Source organism: Tachypleus tridentatus, chromosome 2, assembly GCF_004210375.1.
Source record: "Tachypleus tridentatus isolate NWPU-2018 chromosome 2, ASM421037v1, whole genome shotgun sequence".
NCBI lineage: Eukaryota > Metazoa > Arthropoda > Merostomata > Xiphosura > Limulidae > Tachypleus > Tachypleus tridentatus.
This window is the reverse complement of record NC_134826.1, coordinates 46530815-46558420: the sequence shown is the minus strand read 5'-3', so window position 1 is coordinate 46558420 and position 27606 is coordinate 46530815. Positions and strand designations below refer to the sequence as shown.

General features: G+C 34.4%; 1 protein-coding gene across 9 annotated transcripts in view; it reads left to right on the top strand.

Moving 5' to 3' along the window:
* The window catches only part of LOC143242718 (ras GTPase-activating protein raskol-like), a 100091-nt gene that overhangs the window by 40623 nt on the left and 31862 nt on the right, over positions 1 to 27606 (top strand). For 3 of the 9 annotated variants that reach the window (XM_076486203.1, XM_076486237.1, XM_076486231.1), the window contains 6 exons: positions 164 to 244; positions 22256 to 22365; positions 23351 to 23445; positions 24569 to 24778; positions 26147 to 26248; positions 26773 to 26871. In XM_076486203.1, coding sequence (XP_076342318.1) covers positions 164 to 244; positions 22256 to 22365; positions 23351 to 23445; positions 24569 to 24778; positions 26147 to 26248; positions 26773 to 26871 — 697 coding nt within the window. Of the gene's footprint in view, positions 1 to 163; positions 245 to 18316; positions 19696 to 22207; positions 22366 to 23350; positions 23446 to 24568; positions 24779 to 26146; positions 26249 to 26772; positions 26872 to 27606 lie in introns of those variants that run through there. The other 6 variants (XM_076486193.1, XM_076486220.1, XM_076486209.1 and 3 more) reach the window with 3 other exon arrangements.

Genomic DNA, 27606 nt, shown 5'->3' with positions numbered 1-27606 from the left:
CACGTTTTTTACTTCTTTGTACACACACACATTTTAGCGTCAAGTTTTTACTTTTACAATTAATTTTTATCTTTACTTAGATATATGTCACAGCGAATTTTATATAAGAGACTTTTAGAAGATATGTACTTTATTAATATTTACCATGTTTCTCTTTCCAAAGCCTCTGAAGACAGTAACACCAAAAGACACACCATTCAAGTGTCGTCCTCTCCTAACCTACGACTAAGCCGTCTGTCGTCAGGTAAATGAACCATTATTATAAGACCATTTAAGTAAGATTTTGTTATTTATATATTTTTCACAATATTTGGTCTTTTCTGTAAAGTATTTAGTTACTTATTTCCCAAGGTCTTACTTATCAAATTTTATCCGTATTTTTAAAATAATTAGTCGTCTTTTCTTCCTCCCATCAAACTTAGCAAAACAAAAATATTCAAAATTAAGTTTTTTTATTAATTTGGAGGATGATGAACAATTATAAATACTGAAAAGTCGCTGCAAAAAACGAAAGAAAACTCATTGATTCGTATCAAGTTTGAGCAGCTCTCCAAAAATATGTAATACCTGAAAGAGATTTTTACAAATTCCCTGTTGTCCATTGTCTACTTGTAAAGAATTATAATCTTTGGAACAACGGCCCTTAACTAGTTATTAACTATATATATATAAAATTGAATTTAATAAATAAAATAAATAAAAAATGCTATATCATTGGTGTAAGTAGTTTTGTTTGTTTTCTTTATTTCACTACAAAACGCGTAAATTTTGCATTATCGCTCATCCGAGGGTCAGTCGTCTGCGCCTTAAATGTTTGATTTCTCAATGTTTAACAGTACATATTTATTACCCATTATCCGGTTGTGTCAATAACTGATTACCTATGATTTTCCGGTGTTTACTGTCTTACTAGCCGTAGTTAAAATTCTGCGCTGCAGATTTCGAGGTTTAAACCGTGATCCACCCTTTAGACTAAACTTAGGATTTTTTGTGAGTGAAACAGACAATGAGTTCCTCTGTTCAGTTAAGTGTAGCCACGTAGGCGTCTGAAGCTCCTTACCGGCTGTCCTTCCTTCAGTTAACAGTTCTAGATATAGAATACCACAGTATTGCACAGATTGAAAATACCAAATGTTGTCTTTAATAAAGCTGTAGTTACTAATTTATTACCTACTATACGTATTTAGTGTCTTATCACCTGTAATTCAGCTATCTTCAGTAACTTATTACCATGTAATCTAGTTATACCTATTGCCTGTAATCTAGTTGTTTATAATAACTTATTATATCATGTGACACAGCTGTGTTTAGTAGTTTATTACGTACACACACGTACAATCTACCCGTATTTATTAATTTACTACCCGTTACCTACCTGTATTTAATAACTTACTAACCCTTTTCTACCTTTATTTAATAACCTACCACCCATTATATACATGTATTTAGTAACTTATTACCTATTATCTAGCTGTATTTTGTAACTAATTACCCGCTGTCCACCCGTATTTTGTAACTAATTACCCGTTGTCTACCTGTATTTTGTAACTTATTACCTGTTGTTTACCTGTATTTTGCAACTTACTACCTGCAATCTATCTGTATTTAGCAATTCAATTCCAGTTGTTTTTACTGTATTTTTACATACTGTAAAAAGTATGTATTTACCTCTCGTTTAGTAATTCCATTTTAATTATAGTTCAGTATTAATGGTTTAGCAGCATTCAGTCTTTTTGTATCCTTATTTGGAACCAAGATTTAAAACTTAAAAAAAAAGTGTTATTCGTTCTCTTAGTACTATATCATTACACTGTTTACAGTGCTGGGTGACAATATAGTCCAAGCATCATTGATCTGTTACGAGATGATATTGAAATGTATATATATATACTTAAAGTATTTGATAATATTTTATAACAACGACAGATTTTTTATTATATGTTTTTTACCGGAACCAGTTTTGGGTTTAAGCCTAGTTTCTTAGTCAGAATATATATATATATTACTTCTTTAACGTCATCGGTTTTTAAGCACATTTTCCTAATGTCCCTCACTGGTATGACAGTAAGTCTACGGATTTACAACGCTAAAATCAGCGGTTCTACTCCCATCGGTGGACTCAGCCCAAAACATACACACACGCATTTTCCTAAATTGCTTGATCCTCAAATTCTAGTTTCAGAGCTTTGAGTACTAACAAAAATAAATAGAAACACTCAGTACACTTTAACTGGTTTTTAACCTCCTTCTTACAGAGAAATTTCGTTATTTCCCACAATATGTTTTGCTTGGTCAATTCAGTGTTATAACAAGCAAAAAGCATAAATTTACTTAAGGTATTAACTGGAACACATCGATGGTGAACGCTACGAGAAACGTTTGCTTGTTTGTTTTCTAATTTCGCACAAAGCTACTCGAGGGCTATCTGCGCTAGCCGTCCCTAATTTAGCAGTGTAAGACCAGAGAGGAAGGCAGCTAGTCATCACCACCCACCGCCAACTCTTGGGCTACTCTTTTACCAACGAATAGTGGGATTGACCGTCACGTTATAACGCCCCCACGGCTCAAAGGGCAAGCATGTTTGGCGCGACGGGGATGCGAACCCGCGACCCTCAGATTACGAGTCGCACGCCTTAACACGCTTGGCCATGCCGGGCCACGAGAAACGTAGAATTGAGCATAATTACACGAAGATACACACAATAGACCTGACGTGAAGATGTGATACACACTATTAGGTCATATTTATTGACAAATAATGTACACATTTCACAATCTGTACTTCATCACTTTAGTTCTAGGAAAAGATCAATTTACAGTAGTGATGGATACCTCCACCCCTCACCCCAAAATCCTCGACGAGGCAAACATCATATAGGTCAGTTAATGACGTTCATTGGGTACGATTACATTACGTAGATGCTTAAACCAATCACGTGACATTTATATCTATGTAAGTCTTCGATATAGTTCATGATCATACATGTATGTAGTTCTACTTTATTTACGTCTGATTAATGACGTATTTCCAACACCAATCAGACAACAGTGAGAAAACCGTCGAGAGCAACGATATGAGTGCTTGATGACTGCCTTGTGTGCATGTCAGTTAGAAGTCATAACTTACTGACTCAAAGATTAGGATTATACAAGTTTCAGTATTATCTGATACGCAAGCAGATGCGTTTTACGAGATGTCTAAAAGTGTGGACCCATTTACACAGTTCATAACGACCGATTATGGAATTTTTATACAACCAAAGGACAATGTTAATTTGATATATACTTTGAAGGACACTCGTATACAATTTCAACCCTATCTTGATTACTGGGTGTATGTAACACATTCTTACACGGACAAATATGTGCATGGAATCGTAACTCAAAGGTTAAATTAATATAACACAAATAAATACAAAGACATATGCATAGAATTTCAGTCTTACTCGAGGACTAGATGAATGTAACACCCTTACGGGGGTAAATGTACGTATGAAATCACAACGTTATCAAAAACTAAATTAAAATGAACACTAATATATCTATAGAATTTCAACTTTACGCGAGGGCTAGACAAATGTAACATACTTTTAACGGATATATATATATGGAATCTCAAAGTTACGCCGAACACCAGAGATTTAATACACACAAAACTACATCTATGGAATTTCAACTTCAACTCGAGGACTAGTGAATGTAATGCACTCTTACAGGAGCATACGATGGAATTTCAACGATAATTTGAAAATTGGATTAAAGTTATGAACATTTGCAAAATCTCGTATATAAACTTTTAACATTAATACAAAGAACCGAATTTACATCAAGTCATTATTGAAGTAATATTTTACTGTCGGTTTGAAGATGATGTTAGTTTCTGGCATAATGTCCGATCAGTTGTTTTTTTTAATAGAATCACTGAGGGATCCAAAACGCTGTTACGTGGTTACTGTTAACGTTAGAACTACGTCGATTTAAGAGTCTTGTAAAAGGTTCACAGTGGTGACTTCTAATTTGATACACGTGGGCAAAATTTTGGAGTCTACACTGTTATGTGTTCCATCTTTATCCTTCTAACTTTTACGATTGAAATAACTTATTGACTTCAGGGAAGTTTTTATTTCACATTTATCATAACATTAAGTAACAGGGAGGTTGGTCTTTAGAAGAACCATGTACACATGTTAACTCAGTACCTTGAGCAACTTATTTCAACCTACATTTTTGGTGAACAGCGAATTCAGTGCAATGCTGTCATTTTGTGTAGTTAAGGTACAAGAGAAGCCTTTCCGAAGAGAAATAACCATATAGTGAGATTATTGAATAGTATGGGGTCGACGGACACAACATTTCCAAGATGGAGATCTTAAATGTTCTCCCACAAAAACAGAAAACAAATAAACCAGTATTTAAGACAGCAATGGTCTCAGAAGTCATATCCCCATTAGGAACAATCCAATAACCTTCAAATAAAAGCCTATTTCTACCAAAAGAAAAAAGCCACCGACCCAAATACCCTAATGACGAAATTAGATATATCTCTTGGTACCACTAGCAAGATAAAAAAGAAAAGGCTGATACTGACGAAAGCTTACAAAATAAATGTTCAAAAACTTTCAAGCCAAAGGCTGTTATCATGATAAAGATAGTCGTTACAAAAATTGGAATCACAGCAACGTCATTTGACAACACATATGTCAAGTCACCCCTTAATGCTGTTTTAATGGTCTTTTATACCTTTGGTTTTAAAAAACGTAGTCTTGGAACCCGCTTCCTACACACAATAGGAGATTAAAGAAAGTTTCGTCACTGTTATTCGCAGAAGCTTATTAGAATGGAAACTGTGGTAATCATGGTCACTAGAATAAGCAGGGCCGCCAGTGGAGGAAGTGGTTCCCAGGGCAGCAAGATGCCTAAAGTGTAATTCTTATGAAATATGATTAACCCTTTGGACAAGAATACAATGTAAATAAACTATTGTATTATATATATAAATACTACGAAATATAGCCAGTATTTATTGCAATTACTTTAGACCAGTGATTCTAAAATGTCATTGTTCTGGGACCATCTATTTGTTTTTGCTTTGTTGTTTTTTCGGTGGGTTACATCAAAATCTATACGCTATGCTGCTCTTCCTGTGAACAATTATGCAACAGCTCTACAGACCACCTCAAGAGAGCACTGGACCGTTAGTTGTCCACGAAATACAGATTGTAAATAGCTGCCCATTTTGATATATTGGAACTACCTTTAAAGCAAAAAAGAAAGATATCCTTACGAAATACATAATTTCTTTCATTTTATTTATTTGCTATTAAGGAAAAGAAAACATAAGAAACTTAAATATTATTAAACACATCCATCAGTCCATAAAGAAGGAACACTGAGATCCAAAAGACAAAAACCACACCAAGCATGAGAATTTTATAAATAGCCTCAGATCACTGTAAGAGGACAAAGAGACAATAACCACATCAAGCATGAGATTTTCATAAATAACCACAGATCAAACTAAGAGGACTAGGAGACAAGAACCACATCAAGTGTAAGACTTTCATAAATACCCTCAGATCAGTTTGAGAGGACAAAGAGATAAGAACCATATCAAGCACGAGACTTTTATAAACAGAGGAAGGAGGAATACGTGCATGTTACTTTTTTGATGTTACTGTAATTTCGTATATATACAAGTAATAAAACAAATTTTGAAAAAATAAGGATGATGTTCAGAAGACAACTCCAAAAAAAAGTACAAAATTAAAGATGAATACAAGAAGCCATACAATAATCTCAACATAACTTGAAAAACTTTTTATCTACATGTCAATGTTGACTACGATTTGTATGTGTGTGTGTGTATACATATATATATATATATTTATTAATTATTATTATATTATAGCTGAACACTAGGGGAAAGTGAAACATATTTGGCATTTTTTTTAAGGAATGCCCCAAAAGAGTGTAAAATATTAGTTTTTCATAAGAAAAAGGTGCAGTTTGTTTATTTTTAATTTCGCGCAAAGATACTCGAGGGCTATCTGCGCTAGCCGTTCCTAATTTAGCAGTGTACTCTTTTACCAACGAATAGTGGGATTGGCCGTAACAATATAACGCCCGAACGGCTGAAAAGGCGAGTATGTTTGGTATGACGGGGATTTGGACCCGCAATCCTCAGATTACGAGAGGAACGTTCTAACCACCTGGATATGCCAGGCCTGCAGCCTATTGCAGAACATTTGTTCTGTGCACCTTACCCAATGAATGAATGTAAGAGTTAAGATAACTTTCATACCATTACTTAGAATCACAATCATTAGGTTTTAATTCTGTATATAGAAAAAAATCTCAAAAATAAAAGTACCATAAAGGTAAATTTTATTTTTCTATTTATTACAAGTAGTTTTCCAATAGTGTTGTTGCTATTTATTTTTATCGATATAAAAAATCAGGAAATAAAAAAAGTTTTATTGGTGTAAAACAAGCTATTATTATTTTTAACGGACATAACTTGCAAGTGGATGTGTTTGTTTGGTTTCAAATATCTTGTTTAATAAAGAAAAACATTTCAAAACGTAGGTTTCCGATATGATATGTGCGACTCATATATTGTAATGGCTGTCTGTCAGTCGTGATTGGGTGATTCCCCTTAGGTGAACGTGATCAAGGGAGACGTGACTGGAAATTTTCGGTATTGGTTTGCTTTGAATTTTGCGCGAAGATGCACGAGGATTATGTGTACTACCCGTTCCTAATTAGAAGTAATAGACTAGAGCATAGGTGGGCAACTCCACGGCCACTGGCGACATGTGACAAGCTCGACTTTAGAAATCAACTTTTTCCATCATTTATTTTTTATCGCAAATTGGCACTCAGCAACTGTACTGCCTCACGTCATTGCTCATGTCACGTGCTTCATCACTGCAACAGACTCTGCCCATTTTGTAACGTCAGTCTGGTTTAGATATTTGTTATCGAGGGTGCGTTGTTTTGTATGCGCTTGCAAATATATTTTTATTGTGCAACTTTCAAGTGTTTAAATATATTTTGTTTTTAATCCCATAATATGCATATGTGAATACTTCGAAAACGAAAGAATCCAGGTGATGGTGAACACTTAGAAAATAAAGCCAATTTTTTTAATTGGTTCTAGCATAACTGACGAAAAGGGAATGCCACGTGACTGGAAAAACGTGAAACGAGAATTTAATAACAGTTGAGAGTCGAACTTTGCAGTGATTGAAGTAAATAATAAACCAAAACCTAAACCAACACTTTTAACAATTTTCACAGTGAATTTGATTTAAAATATCCAGTTGATAGCAAAAATCGTATGGATAAAATTGGCCATCTGAAAGCACAACTTCATGAACAAAAGGAGGCCTAAAAAGATTTTATCATCGATAGAACAAGTTATGTTAGCTAGCTATAAAGTAGTTCGGATTCTAGCTCAAGAAAAGAAATAATTTTCTGATGCTGAACTAGTAAACGAAATATTGATTGTGGTCAATGAAACTTGTTGGATAATTGTGATTCAAAAATTAAATATACTCTTCAAAAAAAGAAACGCAAAAGGCAAAATTTGAGACATATTATGATTCAAAATACTCGCCCTCCCAGCCGTGGGGCGTATAATACGGTCAATTATTCGTTGGTAAAAGAGTAGCCCAAGAGTTGGCGGTGGGTGGTGATGAAACTTACACTGCTAAATTAGGGACGGCTAGCACAGATAGCCCTCGAGTAGCTTTGTGCGAAATTCCAGAACGAACAAACAAACAAACAAACAATGAGACATATTGTTAACAAGTTTATTCCGGGTAGTTCTGTGTGACATGTGTGAAACTTTGCACATTCACTGCTGAACATCCAAAGTCTGCAAAGGCGACGTCCACGCTCACTAGGTGAAGTTTAACGTCACTCAACGTCAATAACGAGTATACCCTCCGTGAGCATCAATAACTGCTTGGCATCTCCTGCCCATGGAAGCGATGAGATGACGAATCACATCCTGTGGAATGACTGTCCACTCAGCCTGCAAAACTGCTGCAAGCTGAGGTAGAGTCTGCGGTTGAGGTTGTCGCCGTCGCAGACGTCGGTCCAACTCGTTCCGAAGATGTTCAATGGGGTTTAAATCTGGTGATCTGGAGGGCCAGGGAAGAACGTTGATGTTGTGGTGTCTCAAGAAGACAGTGGTGAGTCGGGCTGTGTGAGGACGGGCGTTGTCATGTTGAAAAACGTCGTTGACGTTCACCATGATGGGTTGCACATGGGGCCTAAGAATCTCGTTGACGGTTGCGTACGGTCTGATCGGAAATCCTACGCAGCCCTGGTATGGTTGAAGCAGTAGACGTCGCAGTGGTGGTCCTATCCCGAAGGTGACATAACCGGATGTAGAGATCTTGTGTGGGCGTGGTCACACGAGGTCTGCCAGATCGTGGACGATCACAAGTTGATCCATGTTGTTGGTGACGATTCCATAGCCTTGTGATGGTGCTTGGGTGGACATTCACAGCTCTGGCAACATCTGATCGAGATTCGTCTGCTTCCAAGCGACCAATGGCGTTGTGCTTCAGTCAGTCTTGGCGTAACTGTATTGCGTGTCGGTGACTTAACACTGAGCTATGGAAACCGAGAACCCGTCACTTTTATAAGGATTTTGCACATGTTGCACTTGCAGAACATGCAGATCTCTTAAACAAATATATTGGACACGAATGCGTTTTTCTCCGTTTTCAAAGTGCACAACTTTTATTGTCATTTTGGTCTGACAATCAGTGCCTTAACATGTGTAACATCACATACTCTGAGCTTGTAACGTTATTACATATATTTCTCTTTAAAATAACAAAAATATCCCTTTTGCGTTTCTTTTTTTTTGAAGAGTATATGATATTCTTCAAAAGTTAAATAATATGCAATTAAGTCGAAGAGTTAAAATGCTAGAGTTATCAAAAGACACAGAAAATCAGTTGCTTGAACAACTGAAAGACTGAGTTTTGTGGATTACGAGATCGAACATGTGGAAAAACTTCATTGAAAAATTTCTTGAAATGTTAAAATAATTGAATCTGGATTTTAAAAAACTGGTTTCTGTTACAACAGACGGTGCTCCCGCTATAACTAGGGTGAAATTATGACTTGTTTCTTTTTTGAAGCAGCATTTAATTGAAAATAATGTGAAGTCCACGCTGCCATCTTTCCATTGCATTTTGCATCAGGAAAATTTACGTGCTCAAATGTCTGAAAGTGATGAATTGAAAAATTTGATGGACATTATTGTAAAAATTGTGAATTATATTAGAAGTGGAAGCTCTCTCATCCATCGACAGTTTGTTGAGTCTTTGTAGAAAAGCAGTGACTGTGCTTTTGATGATCTTACTGATTTTGCAAATGTAAGATGGTTAAGTAGAGGAAAAGTCTTGGAACGATTTACTTCCTTATTTTCTCAAATAAAAAAGAGTATCTTGTTGAAAAAGGTAAGATTGAAAATGTCTCTGAAACTGAAACTTTGTCATGGCATTGTGATTTGCACTTTCTGTGTGACATAATGGCTCACTTGAATAATTTAAATACGAAGCTTCAGAAAAGAGGTAAAATAATAAGCGAGCAATCACAGTCATGAATGTCAATTAAAGCTAAATCTCCTTGCTTTGTTTTGTTTGTTTGTTTTGGAATTTCGCACAAAGCTACTCGAGGGCAATCTGTGCTAGCCGTCCCTAATTTAGCAGTGTAAGACTAGAGGGAAGTCATCACCACCCACCGCCAACTCTTGGGCTACTCTTTTTATCAACGAATAGTGGGATTGACTGTAACATTATAACGCCCCCACGGCTGAAAGGGTGAGCATGTTTGGCGCGGCGGAGATGCGAACCCGTGACCCTCAGATTAAAGTCGCACGCCTTAACACGCTTGGCCATGCCGAACCCAAACCTCCTTGCAGAACAATTACAAAAGAATTATTTGCAAAGTTGAATAGTTTTATGGAAAATAATAAGGACTATGATTTCTCTGATGCTGAAAATGGTCTCTATGTAAACTGAATCAAAAATCTATCTGAAAAATTTGAATCACGTTTTTCCGAATTTAAAAATTTGAAATTGATATTTGATTTCTTGCATGACCCATTTCAATTTGACCTAGGGAACTTCAGTAAGGAAATTACATCTTTTTTTTTTGTCTTTCGATAAGTGTGGATTTGAAGACAAGATGCTTGCTCTGTAAAGTGTGAAACACATAAAAGGTAAACAAAAATGTTCTCTCAGAGAGATGTGACTCACTATTTTAATAAATGAGAGTCTTCCAAATTTAAAGATAGCAATTTCAAAATTATTTTACATGTTTGGATCTACATGGGTGTGTGAATCAACATTTTATACGCTAGATTTTCTCAAGTCTAGATACAGATTTCGGCTTACTGACATAAATTTAAAGGCAGAGCTAAGATGCTCATTGAGCATAGATATTAAGCCAAATTTCATGAAACTTGTTGACTAAAACCCCATCAATTTTCACATTGAAGGTTAGTTGAAATGCAATTATTTTGATTAAACTAACATGATTCTTTTTTTTTTAAATAGTGTAGCCACTGTTGTTTTCATTAGCCTACTGTGGGAAAAATAAATTGCCCACCCCTGGACAAGAGGGAAGGCAGCTACTTAACACTGTCAACTCTCGGGCTTCTCTTTTCCCGACGAATGCTGGGATTGACTGTGACACTATAACTCTCCCAAGTCTAAAAGTGCCAATATATTTGGTAACAGAGATTCGACCTTCATGTTACAAGTTGAAAACCTTAACCACAGGTCAGGAAGCTTTTGGAAAAGGGGAATAAAAAACGGGTGTTGGGTGTAAATAAAGAAGAGAAAATGAGTCTGGATTAGATTTGAAGTAAAAAACGCATATTTTCCACATGTTCACATAAATGTTACACAATTAACTGAGTCGTTTCATATTCATCGTTTAGACTAACCTCATTGAAAAGTATATTATTTTTTGTGCCAGTCACTGCGAGAGTGTTCACAGTTTCTAAGTATTCTTCGTTGTGTTGTTTTTGTAAAGTCACATTAGGCTGTCTGCTGTGTCCATTGCTAGGAATCAAAGGACTTGCTATTGTTCCCTCGGTGGACTCACCTGAGTAACTATACATGCTTAGCTGTATAGTGACTGATACTAATACTTTAGCCTTATATCAAACAGTATATTTACGTAAAGCACAAATATATAATTTAAAACTATCGCTTTTTAATTTAGAATAATTATAAAAACATTATGACTGGGGTGCTCGACTCGTAATGTCAGGGTCACATGTTCGTGTCCCCCAATGAAAGTGTTAGTTTTTGTGCTCCCACTCCTTCATTAAAATAATGCCAGGAAAATAACAATAACAAATACTTTTAAAGTTTGAACAATATTTCTGGAGCACTGACGATGAATTATAAATCTGATAACGAAACTTGCGTAACCTGAATCTAAAATGACCTGGAGAGAGAAGTAAACTAACATTTAGATCTGGCATTGCCAAGTGGTTAGGGTTCTTGACCCCTAATCTGAAGGTCGCGGTTTTGAATCTCCGCCACACTAAACATGTTCGCCCTTTAAGTCGTGGGGAGCGTTATTATGGGGAGCGCTCAATCCCACAATTCGTTGGTAAAATAGTAGCCCAAGAATTGGCAGTGAGTGGGGCTGACTAGCTGCCTTCCCTTTAGGACGGCGAGCGCACATGTAGTTTTGCATGAAATTCGGAACAAACAATTGTTAAAGTTTTCTTTTTATTTAAGCGTGGTCGTCTACAGAGAGTATTCCAGGGAGGGGCAAAGTGGCGTGATATTGTGAATTGAATAAAAAATATATTGAATGAACAGAGAAAGAATTATGTTTCTCACTTTGTCCTCTTGCCCTACCTTGGATGTCCATTTTCCTAAGTTAATTTTGACAGTGCGTTTCAGATTAGTTTGTTTTCACGTCGATATTTTTTGCTTTCAACAGGTAAATAATTTTATGTTTTTTGTTTTTTTTTGTATCATAATGTTATGATCACAGTCTAAATTACCCGCATTATTAATATGCAATTTTATCCGTTTTCATACAGGAGCAGTGCGTATAAGAGGCTTTGGATGGGGGACATAACTTCCCCATATAAACTATTCATCACGGGGCATAACACTTACCAACACAAAAATATCGTATAGTATATGCAAGGAGAGTCTGTTTGTAGTTAAGCACAAAGATTCACAATGGACCATCTGTGCTCTGCCTACCCGGTTTCTCGCGATACAAGTTAGTAGACGTAACGCTTTGCCTCTAGGGGTGAGTGTAGAAAGTGAGAAAGATCAAAAGAGGGGTATTTGAATTACTAAGGGGACTTTAGTTATTAGGAGCTAGAACAGATTCTCACCCAGTCTGTGTTATCTTCACATGTGACAGAATAGTCCTTACAAAACACTTTCTCACCTCCTATGTTTTAGGCCTTTGACTTTGCTTGCCAAGTCATCGTAATAGATAAATATACATTGAAATGTGATACTTGAGTACTTGAGGTTACATTCATATGACAACTTGGGGGGGGGGCTGTTATGCACAAAATATGAATTTTAGTAAAACCTAGGAAAACTAAAACAGCGTATTGTACACTACAGGTAAGTTATCGTCAAGCAGCGTATTGTACACTACAGGTAAGTTATCGTCAACATTATACAGTTTATCAAAATACTGACACTTGTATTTCAAGAACATCTGTATGACTAAAATTTAATTTAGCCAATGGAATACGTCAAAATGGAGTTTAATGACCATTGTGACACACGAAAAAGCAGCACTGTTTTTTCGTCATAGTATATGAACCAACGCACGATATAGACTTCTTATATTTCAATATAAACTTTACAAGCGTAGAGTGCTAGGATATTTGAACATCGTCTGTTTACTCTCAACAAATTTTATGACGATTTTATACGACCACTGTGACTACAAGAGCATGATTTACGCCACGAATAAGCCTTTATAATGTTGTTCTATTGGTTTGTGTTAAAGACGTTATTTGACAAACAAAACCAACCCCATTTATTGACAACGAAAGAATTATATTTATCTGTGTATGTTTTCTAATAACAAAGCCACATCGGGCTATCTGCGGAACCCACTGAGGGGAATCGAATCCATGATTTTAGCGTTGTAAATCCGGAGACATACTGCTGTATTAGCGGGGGGCTTGTTATATTTATCTACACTACAAATTCTGCAACTTATAAATTAACAAATTACTGGCAGTAACTAAAACTATTAACAGTATATCTTCGCCTAACTTATTCTCTATATTTGACTTAAAACGTTTCCTAATTTTTCAAGAAAGTTCCAGTAAGTTGTTGTCGTAAAAACTCCCTCTAGCCGAAACAAAGCGAAATATTATTACAAATGCCTTTATTGAAAAAACACACTTTACAATAATATTTGTATAAGCTTTATAGACTGCAATTGAACTTTTTCATTGTCTCCTCTAAAATTGTAAAGGAACATATAGTATAATTCTTCAGAAAAGATATATGAGTAAGCAGATATTGGATGAATAACATTTTACAAGTAATGGACAGTATGGTCACTCGTAACTCACAGAACATGCTGTGACGCGTTTTTATTAGTTTGAAATTTAACTGCGTAGAAGTTAACTTGAGTACAATTAGATTATCGTATTCTATAATTAGAAACTTGAGACATTATTACATATCCAAATACATTATTTCACAACGATGTATCACTTTATCAATACGTTCTGCACTGTTGACTGAAAGGTATTTAGAAATATGGAACATATGAACATCCAGAGAAGCTTGTACTGACTTCATCAAGAAGTCGCTAAATTTTGGTTTGTTTTGAATTTCGCGCAAACCTACACAAGAGCTATCTGCGCTAGCCGTCCCTGGTTTAGCAGTGTAAGACTAGAGAGAAGGCAGCTAATCATCACCACCCACTGCCAACTCTTGGGCTACTCTTTTACCAAGAAATAGTGGAATTGACCGTCACATTATAACGTTCCCACAGCTGAAAGGAACGAGCACGTTCGATGTGAGAGGGATTCGAACCCACGACCCTCAGATTATGAGTCGAGTGCCTTAACCCCCTGGCCATGCTGGGGCGTAAATTTTGGTTGTTTTAAACAATATTACTAATGTTAACTCATAATATCGGTACTATCAAAGTAACAAAGCGTTGTAGCCATGTTTAGAAGCGAAAATTCTACCTCTTAAAATGGGAGAAGAGAAGCGAGTGAGAAGGACTTTTAACTTAAGAAATGTCGTTAAGACCACGTTAAGTGTGAAAAATATATTTCAAGCTGTTCTTGACACACTATAAAGTGTGTGCTAAACTAGGGTAATAGCATGTGATTAAACACTTAACAACATAAAGAGCAAAGAAGGACTATCCACGTGACAACTTAAACTGGACAGACAACTAAATTTTAATGCTTGTAGCTGCAGAAAATATAAGGTTGATTAATGATACATTCGCTCATGTATGTACATAGCTTGGCCAATAGAACAAAGCAGCATTCACGTGGTTTCAGAGGCTGGATCGTAGAACAAGGGCGTAAACATACGTTAGCTTACTGTCTAGACAATTAGCTAAGATTACGTGCGCGTTACAAGTTCTTGAATATATTTATGATCTATCACGTGATCTCTTTGGCTTATCACGTTAACCAATCTAGTCGAATTGTGAGATTGCTTGGTTTGTTATAACTGGTTATGTTTTTGTTATTGTTTACCATATTTGTACCATTAATAATAACACACAGAACAGCCAACAATGATCACGTTGCTTGCAGCCTACACAGTACATATACTGTACTATAAACATCATGAATGAGAGAGAGAAACGAAAATTACCTACAAAACATACATTGACCAAACACCGATCGAGATTCCCTCCCACCAGTGGCACAACGGCATGCCTGCGGAATTACAGCACCAGAAACCGGGCTTCGATATCCGTCGTAAGCAGAGCACAGACAGCCCACTGTGTTTGTTTATTTTTTTTATTTCTCGCAAAGCTACACAAGGACTATCTGCGCTAGCCGTCCCTAATTTAGCAGTGTAAGACTAGAAGGAAGGCAACTAGTTATCACCACCAACCAGCCAACTCTTAGGCTACTCTTTTACCAACGAATAGTGGGATTGGCTGTAACTTTATAATGCCCCTACGGTTGGTGCAATGGTGATTCGAACCCGCAACCCCCGGATTACGAGTCGAGTGTCTTAACCACCTAACCATGCTGGGCTGGCCATGCTGGGTCCAGCCCATTGTGTAGCATTGTCATTCATTACAAACAAACGCCCCGATCAAGATCGAATGAGAGTCATTTATTCGGAAGTAGTTGTAAGTGTTTAACATATCTGTCGCTAAATACCTTTGCTGGTTTATATTTTGCATGCAAAAAAATAAGTGTTAAAATTATATATATATATATATAAACATAGCACAGTTCGAAACACACGTTAGAACAAAACGAATTTATTACTATTTTAAGAGACTTTAAGTACTGAATGATTTATAAGTTTCTTATTGCCAATCATAGGTGTCTTTAGATAGATTAAAAACTTAGGAGTATTTCATCTTTCATGGTATATATACACACAATTATATGATAGCGCATTTATATACTATGGAAGGTAAAATAACACAAACTAGGTTGATTTGAATTTATTTTTATCACGGGATCCTCATCTGTAAAGGCCCAGCATGGCCAGGTGGGTTAAGGCGTTAGACTCGTAATCTGAGGATCATGGGTTCGAATCCCTGTTACACCAAACATGCTTGCCCTTTCAACAGTGGGGGCGTTATAATGTGACGGTAAATCCCACTATTCATTAGTAAAAGAGTAGCTCAAGAGTTGGCAGTTGGTGGTGATGACTAGCTGCCTTCCCTCTCGTCTTACACTGCAACATTAGGGACGGCTAGCGCAGATAGCCCTCGTGTAGGTTTGCGCGAAATTCAAAACAAACCAAAATTTAGCGACTTCTTGATGAAGTCAGTACAAGCTTCTCTGGATGTTCATATGTTTTATATTCCTAAATACCTTTCAGTCAACAGTGCATAACATAAATCAACAAATAGAAGAGCAAGACCAGCCACCCTCATTCGAATTTTATTTGATTTCTTTCTTATCACGGATAAGTAAAATTGCCCCGTAGTTTGTTGATAACTAAAGGGTTTACTGCAGATGTTTATGTAGAATATTGTTCTTTGCGTGTATTAATTTTTGCTGGTAAGTTATTTTGTCAATATAAAATTCGATATTAAAGTATTTAAACCCAGATATGCGACTGGTATAGTTTGTTTATTAATTTCATTACATATTTCGACTTCCAGTGACAGCAATGAAAACAAAAAAATTAAATCCGTTCAGTGAAATTTTTGCATAAAATGATGTTACGATTTTTGTAGAAAGTAACAAAAGGTTCTTGCGCTATACGCAACACTTCCTTGTCTTTTCTGCACGTAGGTGGCAGAAGGGTATGTGTCTGCATCAGTCTCTCGCATTGAGGGAGTAACAGGGTGGTAGTGGGAATGGATGTTAAATTCGTAAAAATGAATAGAGTAAGATATATTAGAATCCCTCTGTGGTGTATGCAGAAACCATTGAAAGTTTCATGGTAGTCAGATATGATGGGGTTGGAATAAATTTTCGTCACAAACAGACACACAGATACAAGCCATTGTCATTTTGTCGTAGAGATTGCTGTGTGTATGTTAAAATTAATGAGGACGTATCCATGATTTTTTTTTGGATAATTGAAATGATATTTAGTGATATATGTATTAATATAATATAATATAATATAATATAATATAATATAATATAATATAATATAATATAATATAATATAATATAATATAATATAATATAATATAATATAATATAATATATTTGTTTTATAAGCTAATGTAGAAAAATTTAATTAATTTGCTTATCTCTCATTCTCTGTAACTTGACTCGAAATCTACAAGTCCCGGATTCGAATCCTGTCACTGAACATGCCCCACCGTTCAGTTGTATGTGTGTATGGTAGGTGGGAGGGTGGGCAGGTTGAAGATAGTATCATTCGTTAGTAAAAGAGTAGCCCAAAAGTTGTGGGGGTGAATGATGTTGACAAGCTGTCTTCCCTCTGATTTATAACTTCCAAATTAGGGACGGCTTGCGCAGATAACCCTTTGCGCGGAATTCAACAAACAAACACTCTCTGTTTTTGTCAATCAAAGTTAAATTTTGTATGTAACCATGTATTTTCTAACTAATCGCCATGGATTGTTTCTCAGAGTTAACTGTGGATTGATCAATCCATTAAAGATTTCGCACTTGGGTGGTCTGCAAAAAAAAAAAAAAAAGTATCAAGGCTGTTTCTTCTTAGGGACGAAAGATTCCTTCTGAGGGAAGTCATTTTTTTCCGTAAATATTCTTGTGCTATATAAGAATACCTAAAATAAAGGGTCATATAAGTCTTCGGCATTGGCCGTCTTTGTGATGTAATAAGCAATATAATCGAAAACATGATCCCGCTTACACCAATGCCAAAAGGAATTCGAATTACAAAGCTCTTGGTGCACTTTTTTAAAGTGTGTATGATCTGGAATCGCTATTTGTTAAAGTATCATTTATCCAGTGAAGTTGAAGCAGGAAGTTTACAAACGGACGACCTACTTGGATAACCAGGCAAATTTCTGGAATCCATGCTCATTTGGAGAAGAGATTGCTGTTCTAATATATTCAGTAAAGTCGTGCAGTTATCTTATATTTTATTCCTTGTTTCACTTTATAGTTATTTTAATAAGATTTTAAAAATAAAAAATGTTTACATTTTGCTGTTATTTTGTGACTCTCCCCGATATGTTACACAACTAACCAACGAATTTCATCCCACAATTTAAGAATCACATGTAAATTAAAAGTCACTTTTTATATAAGTAAAGGTAAGGGTGTAGATTTGGTGTATTTGGATTTTCCAAAAGCATTCGAAAAGGTGCTACATAAAAGGCTTATAAAATTATCTCAGTAGGTGTGGGAGACAAGTTAGAAATTGGATAGAAGATTGATTTGTATGAATATAGAGGGTTGTCACAAATGGAGTTCACTCGTAATGGATTAATATCACAAGTGTGGTACTTCAGGGCTCACTCTCAGAGGACCCAGCATGGCCAGGTGGGTTAAGGCGTTCGACTCGTAATCTGAGAGTCGCGGATTCGAATCCCCGTTGCACCAAACATGCTCGCCCTTTTAGCTGTGGGGTGTTATAATGTGACAGTCATTCCCACTATGATAAAAGAGTAGCACTAGAGTTAGTGGTGGATGGTGATGACTAGCTGCCTTCCCTCTAGTCTTACACTACTAAATTAGAGACGGCTAGCGAAGATAGCTCTCATGTAGCTTTGCGCGAAATTCAAAACAAATCATTCTTAGAGCCTTTCTTCTTTTTGATTTACATCGGTGACATAGATGAAGGAGTAGTCAATAAATTACTTAAATTTACAAATGATATTTTGCTAGCTGTGAAGATAAGGATGCTGCTCTACAAAAAGATTTAGATCATTTATTGAGTTTGGCAAATAAATGGCAGATGAATTTTAATTATAATAAATGCAAGATAATGCATGTGGTTTATCATAATTTGTATGTGAATAACCTTAACAGTAGTATGAAGGAAGAGGATTTTGGTGTAATAGTCTTTAAAGCCATCCAAATAGTGTGCTATTGTTAATGTTAAAATAAATAGAATTTTAGGTTATATCTACAGAAATATTGAATATAGTGATTAGCCTTGGGCTTGTTACCTTAGAAAAGGCATTGAATTTTTAGTAATGGTTCAGAGAAGGGTTAGTAGAATGGTGCCTCAGTGTCAAATAAGGAGAGCTTGAGATTTCTCAATTTTTTTTCTTGAAAAAAAATTATATGTGATCTAATTGAAGTGTTTAAAATTGTAAATTGGATTGATAATGTTGATGCATCATTGTTTTTCATACTTAACAGTGAGAATAAAAGGACTAGGAAAACAAATATAAATTTAAGCATGGTAAGAGCCATCTTCATCTAAGGCAGTTTTTTTTTTATCAGGGTGATTAAGCTTTGAAATAAGTTGCCTTCGGATATTGTGGATGCAGTAAATTTAAGCGAATTTAAGAAAAAAGTTTGACAAGTATATGAATGATGTGGTCTGATTGTAATATATGTATATATATTATAAATTTACAGGTTTAGTTTAGAGAATAGGACAGCCAAGATGGACCAGTAGGTCCCATGTTATCCCAAAACGTTCTGTTATGTTATTAACGTACTTTTTAAGGCCATTTAGCATTTTCCTAGTTCATTTATATTTTTAAATATAAAACATAAAGACGCACAGTACAACAGCCTAGACACACCTACACTTAGTTATCAGTTATTCATTTTAAGATAAAAGTTACATACTTGCCAACAGAGGGCTCTACTTTCCATACAATGCAGTGCCATGGTTACCAATTGATAAGCTCTTGAAATTGAATGTTGTTATTACTAATATTAAAACATTTATGTGTCTTTTAAAGGTGCGTGAGAGCTTTTAGTAAAATCACTTCTAAGTTCTGTTACTAAATTATTTGTCCAGCTGGAGCTTATGTTCGTCGTTTTGTTATACAAGCTATGTGGGATATTTTGTAATGATAATGGTAAATAATTAAATATTTTTTGTAGTACTAGTAGAATCTGAACTTAGAGAAAAGGAATAGTGCCGTTAATTGTTTTGTTACAACTGGTGTTCGTTACAAATAAGTATTTTTAGTTTCTATACGACTACAGGTCTTACATACAGCGTTACTGCTGTTGTTAGCGCAATAATTTATTTGCTGTGTGTTAGCGCAATAATTTATTTAGCGTGTATCGTTATACACGAAAAAAATCAAAAATAAAAGTAAACTGAAGATCTTGACCTGTTGTTCGTACTAATAATATCAATAGTAATAATATTGTGTTGTATGTTCTACAAGTTTTATAGTGATGGAAGCCAGAACATTTTTAATTTCAAGTTGAGCTTCACTCATATCAAGGCCCCGTGTGATGACGATATGGCTATACAGTTTGGTTTTTCATAATCGTATGGATTTTGGATTGTTTGTACATTAAAATAAATAAATTGGAATTATATTATTATTTCTATTACGTTCTTTGTTGTTTTTAGCAGTATCTGTGTAGTTTTAGAATAACATTTTCTGGAACTGTTATCAGTTACACAACAGTGGGTATAAAGCTTGAGATTGAATTTATATCTACTATTAAAATTAATTTCATGGTATATGAGTATTGTATGGTGTAAAAACTTTGTAGTTGTGCAACACCAAAAGTTGAAGAAGTGAGAGTGTAGAATTTCAGGTAGTAGAATTCCCACTATTTTTTTTTCTTTTGTTATACTGTATTCTTATTTTATAAATTTAGATTTATCAAAGTTATAAAAGGTAACATGCAAGATATTGCACATATATAATATATAATATAACTGTCCTGGTTTGATAATATACATGCACTTTTTTGTATCCTATAATTATGTTGGTATAGTGGCCATGATTACAAAACAAGTATTTGAATGGCTGCATCTAAAAAAAGGGGTGCACATATTTTTGTTATCTGTGTGCCTCTGATTAATTTGTAGTGTTTGAAGTTGAGCATGTGCACTTATCAGGAGCATATTATAATACTGTATTGCAACACATGTTGTGCACTTTATAGTAGTAGATGTTATTTAACCTTCAGACACGTGGGAAAAGAAAGGGAAAAAAATATGTAAGTAAGTTTGCTTAAAATAAAATAAATTCGATAATGTTATTTTCAAACTGTAACTATTATTAAACTAATATTTATCCATATTGATATCAAAGGTGGAGGCCTTAATCACTTGTGAGCAAAAATAATTTATTTGTTTATGGTATTTTGTAACCAGCTTACCAATGAAAGAAAAAAAAGGTAAAAAAATTTCTTGCATAGAAATAGCTTTGTTTAATAAACAGTTAAGGACCCTATATGTTATCTTTTATTATTATTATTTTTATAAGTTATATAACTGAAATTTGTGTTAGATGTATTGAATTAAGTAAAATGGTCTGCAGTTCATTATAAGAGATAGTTTAATCCAACTATTTGATTTAGAGTAGCTCAAGAGTTGGCAGTGGATGTTATTGACTATCTGCCTGCCTTCTCTGTGATCTGTCACATCAAAATTAGGAACAGCTCGCATGAATAACACTTGTGAATGAATGTCTGAAACAAGCTAAAAGAACTACCAAATTATCTTTGTTGAATGTTTCTCACCCTTAAGATCATACTAAAATTCAACCAATTTTGCTACAACTGCAGCAGATTTGGATTTCAGGCTATAAAATAGTCAATACTGGAGAGCAAATTAAGATTGAAAAAGGATTGTGGCATTAAGATCGACATTTTTGAGGATAAGGAATTATTTGTTATATATTTTAGGTTGTTTACTGCAAAAGTTGAAGAACATGAGCTGGTTCTGGGATAAAGATGTATTTCAGAGTGGATGAATTGCTATTAGTGCATTGTAAATGTGAAATTAATCCTTTAACATGAGTGGTGGTTGGTTAAGTGCTGTTGAATGGCTTCCTTTCTTCTGGTCAATAGTTTAAAATTAGGATCATTTTCACATAGCCCTTGTAACTTGCTATAAATATAAAATATAACTACAATGCCAAAAAAACAACAACATTGCTGAGTGATGGTTTGCAACCTTTGAATGAGGTAATAATTCTGGTGGTCACAAAATGAATTGTAATGAAATATTCACATAAATAAGTGCACAAACTTTCATTATAATTATAAGTTTTCATTACTTTTTAATGAGAACCAGTCAATAAGTTCCATAATTTTCTTATCTTATGGAAGTTTCATGGGCATGACTTTTCTTATCAATACTTTATGACTTATTTCCAGGTAAGTGTTATAAGATAAGTGTTACCAAGAGCTTAAAAGTGGCACTGTATTTGTAAAACTACTATAATGAAAACTAAATAATATCTTCCCATTGTATATGTGTTGTCGAATGCATCATGATGAAACCTATAAATAATTTTTATCTAAAGTTAACTTCTTTGTTAAGTCCCTCTAAATTTTTATACTACCAGGTTATGTTGTTTGTATGATTAGATAATAAGATTTTCATTTGTTTGAAAGAAGTTTTCCATCAGTGTTGTGGAATAAGTACTACATCCTTTCAATCAGATTCTTCATACGAGAAGACTAGCTCTCATAGTCAAGTCAGCTCTCCGAACTCCCCCCTCTTTGGACCACAGTCAGCTCAGACGCCGAGTCCTACCTCTCGGCGTTTTTCTGTAAGCACCTTTTTTTGTTGTATCTAGTTGAACATCAGATGTAAAAAATTTTTTTCACTTGATAATGTGTTTTTTGTTGTGAATTTCATTAATTTTAAAAGATTTTCTTTTCTTTTTGTACAAGTAAGATCAAGCTAAGGGTTTATCTGTATATCTTTGCCTTTAATTCACAAAACTAAACAGTGTATAATTATTAATGTTTGTACTTTCAGCCATAGAGCTTTGTAATGTTACAGTCAGTCACACTGTTTGTTGATAAGTAGTAAACCAAAAGTAGACAGTGGGGAATGTTGGCTAGCTGATTTCCATCTATTCTATCACATCAAAATGAGCAAAAAGCTAGCACATATAATCCTTGTATAGAGCTGCTCGAAAATTCAATAAAACATCACATTCTTGCTGTCCACTTTGAATCTTAATTTTTGACTTTTAATATCAAAGTATCCATCCAATAATCTTTTTTCTGTGGCCAGTAGACAAATTAAAACCTATTAAATTGAAGATGAACTGGCTAGTTGAGTGTTAGAAAAATTTCACAAATGGTTTCCCCTAATGTAAAAGTGGTCAAGTTACAAATGTTTTTTTTTTTGCTTTTTTTTGTAAATAGACATTAAAAATTACTGAGTAACTATGAAATAAAAAGCATCTTGAATCCATAAAATTTATAGTAGGCTATATGTTTCTCATTTAAGAAAGGGTTAACTTACTTAGCAACTATTTACTAAAGCAGCTGTGCTTTTTGTATATGTACACTGTATTTATATTCTCAAGGCTGAACTTCTTGCTTATTGTTTTATTGTGCCCTGAATTGCATGTTTTCCAGCTCAGGTAATCCAAAATAAAAATCACATTTATTTATTATCACAAAATAAACAAATTATACATTAAATAACTTCTATCTCATCCAGCACGGTTAAGACTATGTCAGGTAATAAGATATTAGTGTAACTGACAAGTGATGAATGAAATCTGTTTTACCTTTTAGAGTTTCTTTTCCAAACATACACCAAAGATTCCATTGAAGAGGACCAAAAGTACCACCAAACTAGAGCGAAAGCAAGGTACAACAGATGGGGGCAGGCGAGTACAGTTTAGTATTTATTAGTGTGTGTATGTGGTGGTATTCAAGGATGAATATTCAAGAACCATTACAATGATAGCGGTTCATGATAGAAATTGTAAGAAATTACACAAAACCGTAATAAAACACTCAGGCAAAAAGCACTTTAAATAGTAAAGGTTTAGCTCAAACAATGTTTTAAAACCTTAACTACTGATTGCTAAGGCTATACTCACATAGAAATGCAAAAATAAAAGCACATGTTATACTTACAAGGTAAAGAAAATTCCCTTAAAATGGCCCATTGTTCTTCTCTTCCTGCCATTCTACAAAATGGCATGGTACATTGTACTCAAATCTTTGTTAGTGTACTCATTTAGGTACTGTGAAGGTTGTATTGTTTTTTAAAATTTGCTTTGTTTATTTTTTATTATTCATAAGCTAAAATATTGTACTTCAGATGTAAACAATGTTATCATTAGCTGTTGAAGTTAGCTCTTACAATTATCTGATTTGTCTTTAAAAATTTAAGTGCAGGATAAAGCAGGTATTGCCAGACAGTAATAGATGACTGCAACATGTAGATAATCAATGCTTTGTACACTATACAATCAGTGTCTTTAGAAAATCAGCTCCTATAATATATATGAAGTAAAGGAGCAAAAAGAATTAATGCAAATAATATTAAATCTTATTGCACACATTTGTGGAATAATTATGTTATAAGACACACAGGTTTATTTAATGAGATGTTTTAGACTTGTATGTTTTATTAGAATATTAATTTTTATTCAATTCACAATTTCCTACACTGCAAAATTAGGAACAGCTAGCTCATATAGCCCTCATATAACTTTGCATGAAATTCAAAGCAAATCAATCCAACTGAAATTCTGTTGAAAAAAAAATTGTCAAGGCTTTCCTCCAACTGGTGAGAAATGTTCTTTCATTTGGAGATGGGTTAAGAAACGACTGGTAGAGATTTTATCAGTGCAAAAGAACAGTTAAAATGTTATTAGATGTACAAAACAAAATGTTGTTACTTCAGAGAATTTTTGGAGAAAAAAATTAAAGAAATAATTTTTAAATGGAAGTTTTAATTTTTGTTAATTTATTTATTTTTTCTCATTATCCATAATTTAGACTCCATACTTCAAAATCCCACGAGTCTTTACTCATTACTAGTCCTGAAGTATTTTCCAACATTGATCTCAATCAGTATGGTGTTAATGTAAAGCCACTTTCTCAACATTATTGTGGACAAGAACATTGCTTTGAACTGTACTCAACAAAAGGAGTGATTCGTCATTATTCTTGTAGTTCAGAAGAAGAAAGAGACAGTTGGGTTCAGAGGTAACTTTTACCTAAATATTCTTTTACAGGATGAACTGGTAATACTCTAAATGTAATAATTTTTATATTACATTTTAATTGTATAAGTAATTATTAACATAATATAAAATGATTTTAACATTGCTAGAAGAGCTGTAAAGCTAACATGTATACATGGTCTGTTCAAAAAATACGTGGACTGCTTGAATTGCGCGGCTCCAGTTGATTCCAGGGGAATCCGCTTGGTGTCGCTAGGTTCGCACAGATCAGCTGATTACGACGCCATTTCCCAATTGCAGATATCTTCATTTGTGTATTAGCTACATGGTTTTAAGTGAAGTGCGATTTTTTCGTTTGGCGGATTTCAGAATGAATGACCTGAAGGAGCAACGACTTGCTGTGAAATTTTGTGTTAAACGTGGAAAATCTGCGACTGAAACTTTTGCTATGCTTAACACGGCTTACGCTTATGGTGATGTTGCCTGAAGGAGCAATGACTTGCTGTGAAATTTTGGCATGTCTCGACTGTGGCATGAACGTTTTAAGGATGGTCGACAGTCCATTGAAGATGATGGTCGACGTCCTGGACGTCTTTCCCTGGACATCGTCAACTGGCGACCCACACGCCGACAAAATCAACACCCTGGTGCGGGCAAATTGACGTCTGACTGTCAGGGAGCTTGCTGAAGAGTGTGGGATATCAGTTGGATCTTGTTACGAGATTTTGACCGAAAAATTGAAGATGCACCGCATTGCTGCGAAATTTGTGCCTTAGAACTCGTGAGTTTTTGGCCAAACATTCGATCACTGTTCTTCCCCACCTCCCTACTCACCTGACCTTGCTCCTTGCGATTTTTTCTTGTTCCCCAAACTCAAAAGACCCTTGAAAGGAAGAAGATTTGAGACGATTCCCGAGATTAAGGCAAATGCGACAAAGGAGCTGGAGGACATTACAAAAGAAGCGTACCAGGACTGTTTCAGCAAGTGGAAACACAGTTGGGATAAGTGTGTGTGCGTTGGGGAGGTGAGTACTTTGAGGGGGTCCCAGACCTGTAACTTCTAAATAAAGTACATTTTGTTTTATGACGTCAGTCCATGTCTTTTTTGAACAGCCCTCATACATTTACATAAACTAGTATTAACAGAACAAAATTGTTTAGTAATGGTAACAAAGTGAACATAAGAATACACTAATTGTGTTTAATTCTAATAGTATATATTGTACTGTAACATTTAAAAAATTCAGTACCAAAGAACTAATTGTTTTTTCAATTTGAATATTATAGGAATCAAGGTATTAAATAAGCATTTTATTTCTGTCAAAGCTTTTAATATTAAACAAAGCTATTTCTATAAAAAATATTTTATTTATTTTGTTCTTTACATTAGGTTACGAGATTCCATGTACAAACAAACTTCCAACAAGCAAAGAATGGAGAATTCACTCGTTATATGGATTTTGGAAGCTAAAGGTCTCCTAGTCAAAAAAAGGTATTTTTGAATGTTTCTAAACATAAAAAAGAAGGATTTGTTTTATTTTTTGCAGAAGATAATAATTAACAGTTTAAAAGTATAAATTACTTTTACTTCTGAGAAAAAAATAAACCTAGATCTGTAACAAATATATATTCTTTTTATGATATTAATATCTTCTATTGTTCACCAGCTTTGTATAAATTATTTATAATTGAGAAATTTTTTACCTTTAGAAGTTTGTTAATATGAAAAACAATAAAACAGATATTGTGTGCTTGTACAATTTAATGAAATCTGTGTAAGTATCAGAAAAACGTTAAAACCTTTGTTAACAAAAGAAAACAAAGTTAAGTATTCTTGGTTATTTTATCTGTTGAATAGCAGTAGAAAACAAAAGATAAAGAAATGAGAATTTTAGTTACACTTTCATGTATAAGTCATAATTGTAATTATTTACTTTAAAAAACTGTAAAGAAAGATAGACATTCTATGTAAATTTAGAAATGAATCATGTTAAAGTAATTTTACATGTGGTATAGATATTATTGTGAACTGTATTTGGGCGAAGATCTGTACAGTAGAACCTCATCCAAGCAGATGGATGGCATGTGTTTTTGGGGCGAGCACTTTGAATTTAAGTAAGTTGATTTCACTAACCATTTTGGTGCAAAACCTTTACAGAAAAATGCATGTTTATTGTATTTATTAGACGTTTGGTGTACGTAGACTTGTTTCATTGAATGACTTTAACTTTTTAAACTTTGAGGTTATTTTCTCTTCTTCTTTGTATTCGTAATGTGGAAAATAACTTAGATAAGAAGCTAAGTAAAGTTGAACAAGTTTAGAGGTGAGTGAAGTTTATCTTACGTTAGAAATGAATAAATCTATTTTTTCTGCTTTTTAAGTGTACTTGTAATAACTGATTGACTGTATAAGCTTTAATTAATTATGCTAATTTCTGTTTCCTTCAATATCTTTAAGAAACTGTTGTTATGTGCTTATATTTAAAGTGGTTTGAACAAGTGAGGAGGTGGACAACTTGGTGTCTACAGAGAATAGAGATAGTGACCTGAAATAAAATATAATTATTTTAAAACACTAAAACCAAATGAGATATGAGTAGGGTGTTACCAAATAAGGTGTGAGTAGGGTGTTTTGTGGCAGTATAACTTTTTTTCATTCACATATAGACTCGAAGTGTCAAATTATGCTTAGTATTATAATGGATTTTAGTATTGTATATTCATTAGCATAATAGTTTTTAAGTGAATCATTACATTAATGAAGAGACACATCTTGCTATTTATTAAAAATAAGTAATATTTTCTGTTACATTTGTGGTACTAAAGTACATGTATTCTTACCCTGGCCAC